The following is a 10,968-nucleotide window of genomic DNA, read 5'->3' as shown; positions in this document are numbered from 1 at the left end:
TTTCCTTGGTGCAACCTTTTTTTTCCCTGACAAGACCTTGACAAGACAGAATTTCTGTGTTCACTTCTTTTCCAAGGAAAATTATTATCAGATGTGGAATTTCTTATTTAAAGGCTAAAAATGGCATGGAAATTGACTTTTTCCCTGTTATTTGAGATTTGCTTTCCGATTAAATATATCGGAAAGAGGCCTTCCATGGAAAACGAAGCCTTTTCCTCTTCATTCCTTTCCCTTCTGTGATGTCACCTGGAAAGGAAAGGGAAATGAAGTGAACGGAGCCTAAAAGACAAGTTACATTAACGTCTTTAACAAAACATAGTTGTGGTGATATCATCTCCCTTATTAAAACATGATTGTGCAGATATCATTTCACATTTTACGCCCAGTTTAGGCCGAGGGGAATTTGATGGCGGCACACCGAGGCAACAAAAATCAAACTTTTCGAGAAAAACCATAACTCTCTTCCCCTCTACCGTTTTCAGTTGCAAAGGAATTGCTGAAAGAGAAAAGAAAAAGAAATCCAAGAAAATAGAGGTGATTTTTTTTCCCCTATATTTATCATTCCCTAATTTTCTCGATCCAACTGAACAGCCAATCGATTCCTAGGGTTCCCAAAAGCCCTAGGTTTTTTTTTTTTGAATGGGTAAAAAAAGCCCTAGGTTTTATAAATCTCATATTTATGTTATTATCTTGTTCTACCATGGTTGTGCTGTTATTGTAGGTTCTCAGAAGGTGATTTTATTTTGCTCATTTGGTATTCAACAGGATGTCCTACCAGCTTAGCGAGCGAAAAAGTGAAATTCTTTACTCATGCATGGATTATTTTGCAATTTATTTTAGATTTTAAGTTTTAATTATCGGCGCTTCGTATTCATGTTAGAATACTTAATTTATGCTTTCTATGGATCTCTTGGAACTCTGTTACTTTTAAAGATCTTAAACATTGTTTTGCAATTGATTACTACATGACATTCAGTTTGAGAATGGGTTTGTATGGGGCTCTCACTTGTCTTTGCTCCTAGTTCTTTAGTAAGACTACTCTTAGGTAAAAAGTTAGAAGAGAAACTTGGAATGTGAAGAAACATGGGATAGTGTCAAAAGAACTTGAGGGTGCCCTTTCTTGAAACAGAGGTAAATGAACCACCTTTCTTGAAACATAGGTAGATAGACTGTCCGCTATTTTCACACTATCTTTATTAGGACACGATGAGAAAGAAATGAATGCATCAGTCTTAATAGTAAGTGTGGATGCGGAGAGTAAAACATATCGATCACCTGTCTTTTCTCCCCACAATGACTGCACTTCAACTTTTCCGTTTCAGCTGATGTTATTTTCCCACGAATTAATCCCCATCCGACACCACAGTAAAATATGTTTCCAATCAATTTAGCCTTTGGATCTGAAGCCAACGACGAATGCCCGGGAAGAAAAATACTATCTCGTGGAGCATTAGCATTGGATTTCCTGCTTTCCTCACCATGATTTTAGGGTGTGTTCTGCAACTATTCTTTTACGAGATTTCCCCCTTTTTTAGGGGTGGAGAATGACGAAAGCCAAAAAAATCTCAAAAATCATGTTCGCCCGCGTGACCCGCTAAGGTCCGTTTCCAAAATTTCTGCTACTTTTTCGACCAAAAAATAGGATTCCTCGGAGCGATAAATAACCGTTTCTAAAATTTCTAATCACTCCGTTTCCGCCTGATTCTTTAGGCGAGAATGAGAAGTGTTGCCGCACATGCCCTTAGTTATCGAATACCTCGAGAGACGGAAGATAGTCCTTTACCATAACCTGAGCTCTACAATTCTCGATCTGAATCTATCCCTGTTGGGTTAAATATTGTAGTCCTTTCCCATAACCTTCTACAAGGAAGATAGTCCTTTCCCAAAACCTTCTCCATTGCAGGTTTACACTCGTGATCCTCGGCGAATTGTGTAGACTCATTATGATACGATCTCTCCACCCAACCATCCTAATTCTCAGTCTGAGATCCACATTGGGCCCTCAGGTAATTGATGTTCCTTCCATTCCTATCGATTCTCTAGTTGCATCTCGTTGCATCTCGCACTCGTTCACATTATGTAGCCTATCCGATCTCTAACTTTGTTTTTTATGGTCGGGTTTCACCTGTTTATCATACATTCCTATTTGCATTGTCTTCTGTTGCTGTGCCTATATCTGTTGCAGATGCGTCTTTTTAATGGCATATCTGTGTTGCAGAAGCCTTATCTCACCCAAGTTGGTGTGCCGCCTGGATGTTGAGATGGATGCACTACATTCCAATGGTACTTGGCAGTTGGTTTTGCTTCCTCCCGGTGCTCAGACTCTTGGATGTCGTTGGGTTTTCTTGGTTAAATTCCTGCCAGATGGGACGGTTGAACGCTTGACAGCACGGTTAGTTGCAAAGGGGTACACTCAGACTTTTGGTGTAGATTACGCTGAAACATTTTCTTCAGTTGAGAAAATCCCATCCGTTCGCGTGCTGATATCGTTAGCTGTGAACATGGGCTGGCCACTATACCAGTTCGTTAGGGTATTGCACCTTTTTTGGAGGAAATTTAGTGTCATGGAGAAGCAAGAAGCATGATGTGGTGGCTAGTGCAGAAGCAGAGTATCGAGACTTGACTGCTGAAATATTAATGGCCTAAGTTTTATGGAATGAAGAGCTTTTGTAGCCATAATCTTGATTGGAATGATTCCAATCCTTAATCATTTGTTCTCTCTACTCGTTAGATACATTTACTTAACTTTTTGTGCTTGTTTGATTGTTTGCTTGCTCCAATTTTGGTATCAGGGTGGTTTCTGATCTCTGGAAACTTGATCTATCATGGCTGTGTGAAACACATGCAACAATCTAGTTCTGGCTGTACGTTTGAACCAACGGCATGACGACGTGTTTTTGCTGAATTTAGCACTGCAAGTAGGTCGACTGATGTAGGAAGTCAATGTTGGCATTGTGGATAGCTGGCAATGGTGTTTTGCCAATTGAAAACTCCATCTTTAGAAGCATAAATCTAATCAGAGGTGGCCGTGGCAATAAACATCTTGGAGCTACACAAAAGACTCATGAGATATACGAAGACGAGGCTAGACTATTCATCTATTGTTATTTTATTGTATTTTCAAATAGGGAGCAGGAAGGCTCTATGGAAAAATGGTGGTTCAATTCGATGTTGTCTAACGAGGAGTTAGAACACAGGTGTGGGCTAAGTAAATCAATGAACAGTCTTGGTCGTGCTATTGGAAATACCAGTGGAAGTGAAGACCTCATTATAAATAAGATATTTGAGATTGACAATGATAGTTCTTTTCTGAGTGAACTAGATAGTTCTTTTTCTAATTATCTGAATTATAGTTATATGAATAGTGGGTCTAAGAGTGACAATCGCTATTATGATCGTGACATGTATCACGGGGAAGGAGAGAATGAAATCAATTCTCTGTTTATTATGCTCTAAGGAATCAGACATCGGGAAGTACACTAGTGGATTGAATTTGAGGCATAGTTAGTGTGAAACAATCAGTTACACCAAAAGCTTAAGCCGTTGGAGATGGCGTTATTTAATCTTTTATACTTTAACACTCCCCCTCACGTGTGACCCTTCTTATTAGGGTTGGCCTACACGTGGCACATGCGGCCCCTCTTTTGGGTTGGCCATTACATGTGGATTTTTAATATCAAGGAGTTTTGAACTTAGGACTTTTGCTTTGATACCAAGTGAAACAACCAGTTACACCAAAAGCTTAAGCAGTTGGAGATGGCGTTATTTAATCTTTTATAGTTTAGGGAGATGGCGTTATTTAATCTTTTATAGTTTAACGGTTAGAAATGATCTTCGTGTGTGTCTAGATGTCGGTGATTTTCATGATAAGCTTCATCCTATGCTTTTCCGGATTGGGGCTTTTATAACACTGCGTTGGTTTTTTTTTTTTTTTTTTCAAAATCTTTTTGAAGATCAAAGAATAAAGTCCATTGGAAAATGTGAATATTAACTTGGGAATTCTAGTTTAGTTTCTAGTTTATGTTCTAAGTCTCTTGAAGTCACCAGGATAGAGGTTGGAATAGACAAGGAGGGATGGTTAAAATTAAATGTATGGTTCATAGTTGGTTTTCTAGATCATATATGTGGATTTTTGTGGGGCGTTTCAAAAAAATATTGGATGTTTTGATATGTTTATTCAGATTTGAGCGTTCGTGCTCCATGGTTGGTCATATAGATCACCATTTGTGTGATTTCTCTTGGTCTATTTCTTTCATCATATAAGCATCTTAATCTGCATTAGGTAAGTCTAGTTTGAGAACCTAGATTTTGATGTGATGTAACTCGGAGAAATAAGACTAATGTATTGCATGAATTGGGTTCCTTGGGGGATATTTTATACATATGGACTCAGCTTAGGGTAAGTATACCTCTGTTGTATGTTGTTGAGGATATATGTACCTTAGTTTTTTTCTGCTATATGGTAGCTAGTAGCTACATCTTAGTTGTTCAATAGAGGCTTCTACCCTATACTGAAATATTAAACATTACTTGTAATATTCCTATAATGTCTTCTATCTTAAAAAATCCAACTTCTTCTTTTCCCCCAAAAACTTAAGCTATATTACCTGAGAATTTACTAAAATTTTGGGGAAAACACCAGAAAACAACCCGGTTATATACATAGATCCAGTACAGTTATTTCAATGTCATTTTTAATCAATGATTACAAACCATATATTTATGACTTAATAGTTTTATTTAATCAATGAATTCAAACCATATACTTATGACTTAATTAGTTTTATAATTATATATATATATATATATATATATATATATATATATATATATATATATATATATATATATATATATATATATATATATGAGAGAACGGTTTCTACACACCAGTGTAGATAAGTTATCTACACACTAGCTTAAAATACAGTGGGGGCCCACATTGTTTGGGTGATCCAAAACATTCATTTGATGGGCCCTCACATAGATAGGGTATGCCCAAAAAATCAGCTTCATAGGATCATCCTAACCCTTTGAACCGTGGAGGCAAAAAATGGACAGATTTGTGAAGGTTTATACACATCCATTTTACCTCCACAAATCGTAGGGTTGGGATGATCCTATGGAGCTGATTTTTTGTGGATACCCTATCTATGTGAGGGCCAATCAAATGAATGGTTTGGATCACCCAAACAATATGCCCTCCACTCTATTTTAAGCTAGTGTGTAGATAACTTATCTACACTTGTGTGTAGAAACCGTTCTCTCAAATGTTACGTGTAGAAAAGTGACTTGTTGCACGTAACACATGGAAAGTGAATCCTCAATCTAGAACATCCATCAGGTTGGCCCCACTCTGTATTGCCAATGGTTCGGAACTTGTTATAATCAGAAGTTTCTGACCCTCTGATCAGTGGCCTGCGAAAGGACCATTGAAAATTGAAATAGATCTCATAAATTTTGCTATTAGTTACTTCAAAAACTGTACATGTATATATATAGATATATACACACACATACACATATACATATGTGTATATATATAAATGTAAATTTGCAATCTATATTGTTTAATTTAGTAACTTATTGAACCCATTTAGCTTGTTAGTGCATGCATTCTTTTCATTTTCTGCTTCTCTCTTCATAGTGAAGATTTTAGCATTGTGCTAGTACTAAGTACTAACCCACATAATATTGGTGAAACAATGCAGAAGTTGGCTTGGGCCTCATAGTCTGTGGTATTCTGTTCACATTTCTAGGTGTTATTCTCTTCTTTGACAGGGGCTTGCTTGCTTTGGGAAATGTAAGACAATAGAACCTTGTAAGCGTTTTCTTTTCATGAGTAATTTGTAGTAGTATCTTATTGTCTTTTTGGTTTTCGCAGATTCTCTGCTTGTCTGGGGTAGCCCTTATACTTGGTTGGAGATCTACATGGCAGCTCTTTACAAGGAGAATGAACTACAAGGTATTTAAAAAGGGTAACTTCGTATAAGATTTCCATGGCTTGTATTTTATGTTCCCAAGGCGTGGTGGTTATCAATTTAATGTTTTGAGAAGTTTGTTTGTGGTTTCTTAGAGTCTATAGAGCCTTTATGTTAAATATACAACATGGCTATGGCATGGGCAAAATGTTTGATAAAAGCAATGCATATTTGTATTGTTTCTAGTTTTAATACTTTAATTCTCTTATCCAAGGTTATGGAAATGTATAATGCCAGGTTTTATGTATGATTAGCAAAGCTCTTATGCCAAATTGACTACAGAATTGTGACGGATGCTTCCTATCGACCCTGAGTATTTGAACAATATTATATAGGGGGCGAGAAGTGGTTACCCGCAGTTCAAATACTTTCTTATACCTTTATTATCCCTTTGCAGGGCTCTGTGCCGTTTCTTGCTGGGCTACTTCTCATATTTGTTCGTTGGCCTATAGCGGGTATCGTCTTGGAAATATATGGTTCCATCATTCTCTTTGGGTTAGTTTCTCGTTGTAAACTTTTTACTCCTTTCGCTTACTTCCCTGTGGGCTTAACTTTTTGCTGCCTTATTGCTATTTTTTTTCTTCTTTTCAGTGGCTTTTGGCCTTCTGTCAAAGCTTTCCTCTTCCAAATTCCAATTGTTGGCTGGATTCTACAATACCAGTTTCTGGTACGAACGATGCTTATATTGTTTTCATGAGTGGGGGAATTTTGGGGGCAGGCTTTTCTTTTTTTGAGAGCAGGCTTTAATACTTGGTTTTCATTTTTTTTCTTCTTTTGGCTGATTCCAACTGCCCCTTTTGTATTTCTTATTACATTTTCACTGCAGTTTCTTGATCGCATGAGGAGGAGCTTTGGTTGAAGACCTTTTGTTGCTAGGAAAATGCCCTTGTTCTATTTGGATATAAAGATAGCAACTAATGCAGTGATTTTCTTTATGAAAGAGTACTACAACTATCACAACAATTAACCACTATAGCATATGATTGAATACGCAGTGGCACTTGAAGGAAGTCATTTTGTCATTCCAGCATTTAAAGTACCTGTGTTTAGTTTTTTTTTTATCACTACTTGTGTTTAAAGTTGATCATCTCGTTTCTGTATAAATTGCACTTCATTTTCCTATTTACTGCTGTTGGAATCAGTTGAACAGGGGATTCTTTTAAGCTGACTTTCTTATCTGATTTATTGTAACATGGTTCGAAATACTGGCTGATAGGGTAATGGTACATACCCGTATCAGAAAGTGTGTCGGCTGATACAGCCACTATGCATAGTGTATTAACTGAAACGACCGAAATTGGGTCCTTATCATGTCATGTTCACATGAATACACTGAACTTTGATTTTTCTAAGTTCTTTTACTCGATTTAAGGTTGTATGACCTAAATCAACATATATCTACTAGATTCAACCACAAAAAAACAAAGATGTGAGACGTTAATTGATGGATTGAAGTCGAATTCACAAAATTTACATCAAGGTATTCATTCTATTGGCTGAATACTGTTACTTGCGCTAATCCGATCAAAACTTCTTTGGAACTATAATGAGTATTGGGCTCTACCTGTACAACCGCAAAAATACATTAAACCCAAAAAAGGGATTAGGGTTTATTTTCAAACTGGTGAGAGAAGTTCCGAGTAGCATTTCAGTGTTTGTGCTTCGGCATTGTGCAATAAAATAGTATTTTGGTTTTTTGTGTTCCAAATTGAAACATATGTTTGATCCACTCCCAGTTCTTTGCTTTGGATATATTCTGTGGTTCCAAAGACGGTGCTTGGAAGAGATAAAACGGTGTTCTTTCTGTGATCAAAATCTGCTCCTATTTTGTTTTCAATTTCTCTCAGTCTGAGTGATTGCACGAGGGAAGATTTTTCTATATTCTGATTAAGAGTTTGATATCCTTTGCAGTCCATTTGAAAATGAGGGAAGGTTCTGGAATAGCAAGGAGGGGATTTTGTCTTTCAAGGTGTGGAGAGAGAGAGAGAGAGAGAGAGAGAGAGAGAGAGAGAGAGAGAGCACTTTTTGACCGGTTGTCTGGAATAGCAAGGATGTCACCCAATACTTTGCCGCTGAGGAGGGCAGTGGATCATAAGATCGAGTTAGAGCCTGGCAACGTGCCCCCTGCTCGTGCCCCATACAGAATGGCCCCTCCTTAGTTGGCAACGCTTAGGAGGCAACTTGACGACCTACTTGAAGCAGGATGCCTCCGACCCTCGAAAGCACCCTATGGTGCCCCTGTGCTATTCCAGAAAAAAGCAAGATGGTAGTCTTAGGTTGTGCATCGACTACCGAGCCCTCAACATGCTAACTGTTAAGAACAAATATCCCATCCCCCGATTGCAGATCTGTTTGACTAATTAGGAGGAGCAAGGTGGTTCTCTAAGCTAGACCTTCGGTTTGGCTACCAGGTGTGGGTCGCCGAGGGGGACGAACCTAAAACAACTTGTGTGACCAGATACAGTGCCTTCAAATTTTTGGTGATGTCATTCGGCCTTACCAATGCCCCTACAACTTTTTGCTCCTTGATGAAGGGGTTGTTCCATGAATTCCTAGACAAACTTGTCGTAGTGTACCTTTGAAGAACATTTTGGGCACTCGAAGAAAGTTCTTGATGTTCTCCTAAGCAATCAGCTCTATGTGAAATTAGAGAAGTGTTCCTTTGCTCAAGAATGAATCATGTTTCACGGTCATGAAGTTGGAGGGGGAGAAATTCGCATGGACAGCGAGAAAGTCTGTGCCATTGAAGACTGGTAGCTCCAAACCAAGGTGAGAGAACTTAGATCTTTTCTTGGGCTTGTCAACTATTACCGGTGGTTCATATCAGAATGTTCTAGCCTGGCCGCGCCCTTGACAGGCCTACTAAAGAAGGATCGCCCTTGGTCATGGTCCGAAAGGTGTGACGAAGCCTTTAAGGACTTAAAGAGCGCTGTAATGAAGGAACCATTGTTGCAATTGCCAAACCATGCCTTACCCTTCGAGGTCCAGATCGATGCCATCGATTATGCTATTGGGGGTGTGCTCATGCAGGACGGGTACCCCATTGCTTATGAAAGCCACAAACTCAATGATACTAAACGAAGGTACAAGGTGCAAGAGAAGGAGATGATAGATATAGTGCACTGCTTGTGGGTCTGGAGACACTACCTTCTTGCTCCAAGTTTGTGGTGAAGAAGACAATGTGGCCAAGCTATTTCCATACCCAAAGAAAGCTATCATCAAAACAGGCCCGCTAGCAAGACTTCTTTGCAGAATTTGACATGGTGCTTGAGTACAAGCTAGGCCGATCTAATCAAGTGGTAGATGCCCTAAGCCAAAAGGCAGAGTTGGCTATGATGAAACTAGAAGAACAAGCCTTCGTGTGCCAATTAAAAAGCCGCCTACACGACCACATTTGCTAAGGACTTGAGAAAGACTTCTTTGCCCAAGCCTTAATGCCACTTGTGAAGGAAGGAAAATCGCGACGTTTCTGGGTCCAAGAGGGCCTCCTAGTCATAAAGCGAAGTCGATTGTACATCCCGTGCACGGGAGACCTAATGAAGGAGCTTCTCAAGGAGTGCCATGATACACTGTGGGCTGGGCATCCCAGGATTCACCGCACCCTCGCCTTGTTGGAACGCAACTATTACTGGCCTAGAATGAGCAACGATGTGGAAGAATACGTCCGAACTTGCCTCACATGCCAACAAGATAAGGTGGAAAGAGATAAGCCATTGGGACTCTTAGACCTATTGCCAGTGCCGAATGGACCTTCGGAGAGTGTCTCCCTTGACTTTATTGTTAGTATACCTAAGGTGGGAGAGCTTGGCTCCATCTTTGTGGTTGTGGATAGATTCTCCAAGTATGCAATATTCATTCCAGCACCCCAGCATTGTAGTGCAGAAGAGGTAGCTAGGCTATATAGTCATGTTTTGAAGTACTGGGGAGTGCCTCAAAACATTGTCAGTGATAGAGAGTCAAGGTTTACAAGCCTCAAGCTAACGGACAGACTGAAAGAATCAATGCCCTCCTTGAAGAATATATGAGACATCTGTTAGTGCCAACCAAAGAAATTAGGTCCACTTGCTCGATGTGGCCCAATTCTGCTACAATTTGCAAAAGAGTTTTGCATCTAACCAGAGCCCATTCGAGCTGGCTACCGGTCGACAACCGTCCACGCCTCATTCCATCGCAGCTGGCTACACAAGGAGCAGTCTCCCTGCCTATCATATGACCAAAGAGTGGCACACAAATGCAGATATTGTCAGAGCTTACTTAGAGAAAGCATCTAGAAGGCTGAAGAAGTGGGCAGATCAAAATAGAAGGCCAGAAAACTTCAAAGTTGGAGACGTAGTGTTGGTCAAGCTCAACCCAAGCCAACTGAAGTTCACCCGCAAAGTACACAAAGGCTTGGTTTGCAAATATAAGGGCCCGCTTCCTATCATTGAACGAGTTGGAAAAGTTTCCTTCCAGGTCCAACTCCTTTCTTGGCTGAGGCTCCATCCTGTCTTTCATATAAGTTTTTTGAAACCGTATTGAGCCGATAAAGAAGACAGCAGCAGGAACACATCAGTTTGTGAAGAACTGCACACAACTTCCTTCACACGTGAAATTGAGGCTATCATGGCTGAACGTGTCATGCCGCGGGGGAGTTCTCGAAGGCCAACAACGGAGTACCTCGTTAAGTGGGAAGGCCTACGAGAATAAGAAGCCACCTGTGGGAACCCAAGGAAAAGCTCACCGATCAAGCACATGCTTACATGGACGCAATGTCGACGAGGGCGTCGACGTAATTGGCTGGGGGAGTGTCACGGGGCCATTTTGTCTAGCGCTGTTCGCATGGCCTATGGCCCGTGATTCGGTCTATCAATGTAAAATGTAGTAGTCATGTCCACCATAGTCATGTCAATGTATATGTTGTAGTAGGGACATAGTCGGTATTAAAAACCAAACTCGCCTCGTCTCGTTGCGTCCGAGAAAGTAGTCGCTAAGAGCACCTTTGGTGGGC

At 39.9% G+C, this 10,968-nt stretch overlaps 1 protein-coding gene across 1 annotated transcript; it reads left to right on the top strand.

Annotated features, from left to right (window-relative positions):
* The first annotated feature begins 371 nt into the window (after window positions 1-371).
* On the top strand, window positions 372-7,159 carry LOC143847148 (Got1/Sft2-like vescicle transport protein family). The gene is made up of 7 exons (XM_077355860.1): window positions 372-534; window positions 722-794; window positions 5,712-5,803; window positions 5,885-5,965; window positions 6,379-6,476; window positions 6,573-6,648; window positions 6,808-7,159. Exons 2-7 carry the CDS (start codon window positions 767-769, stop codon window positions 6,838-6,840), a joined length of 408 nt encoding a protein of 135 aa, XP_077211975.1. The 5' UTR covers window positions 372-534; window positions 722-766; the 3' UTR covers window positions 6,841-7,159.
* The last annotated feature ends 3,809 nt before the right edge of the window (window positions 7,160-10,968 follow it).

This window comes from Tasmannia lanceolata, unplaced genomic scaffold (assembly GCF_043159265.1).
Source record: "Tasmannia lanceolata isolate RefF3 unplaced genomic scaffold, GAP_Taslan_0.1 ptg000015l, whole genome shotgun sequence".
NCBI classification, from domain to species: domain Eukaryota; kingdom Viridiplantae; phylum Streptophyta; class Magnoliopsida; order Canellales; family Winteraceae; genus Tasmannia; species Tasmannia lanceolata.
Note: the sequence above shows the minus strand (reverse complement) of the source record. Positions and strands in the feature narration are given on the sequence as shown.

What these genes read in the sequence shown, in the direction of transcription:
- LOC143847148 (XM_077355860.1), top strand. Translation starts at nt 767, where the DNA reads ATGTCCTACCAGCTTAGCGAGCGAAAAA. An exon ending in GCTTGCTTGCTTTGGGAAAT is followed by an intron (nt 5,804 to 5,884) that starts GTAAGACAATAG and finishes TGGTTTTCGCAG; the next exon opens with ATTCTCTGCTTGTCTGGGGT. An exon ending in TTCTACAATACCAGTTTCTG is followed by an intron (nt 6,649 to 6,807) that starts GTACGAACGATG and finishes TTTTCACTGCAG; the next exon opens with TTTCTTGATCGCATGAGGAG.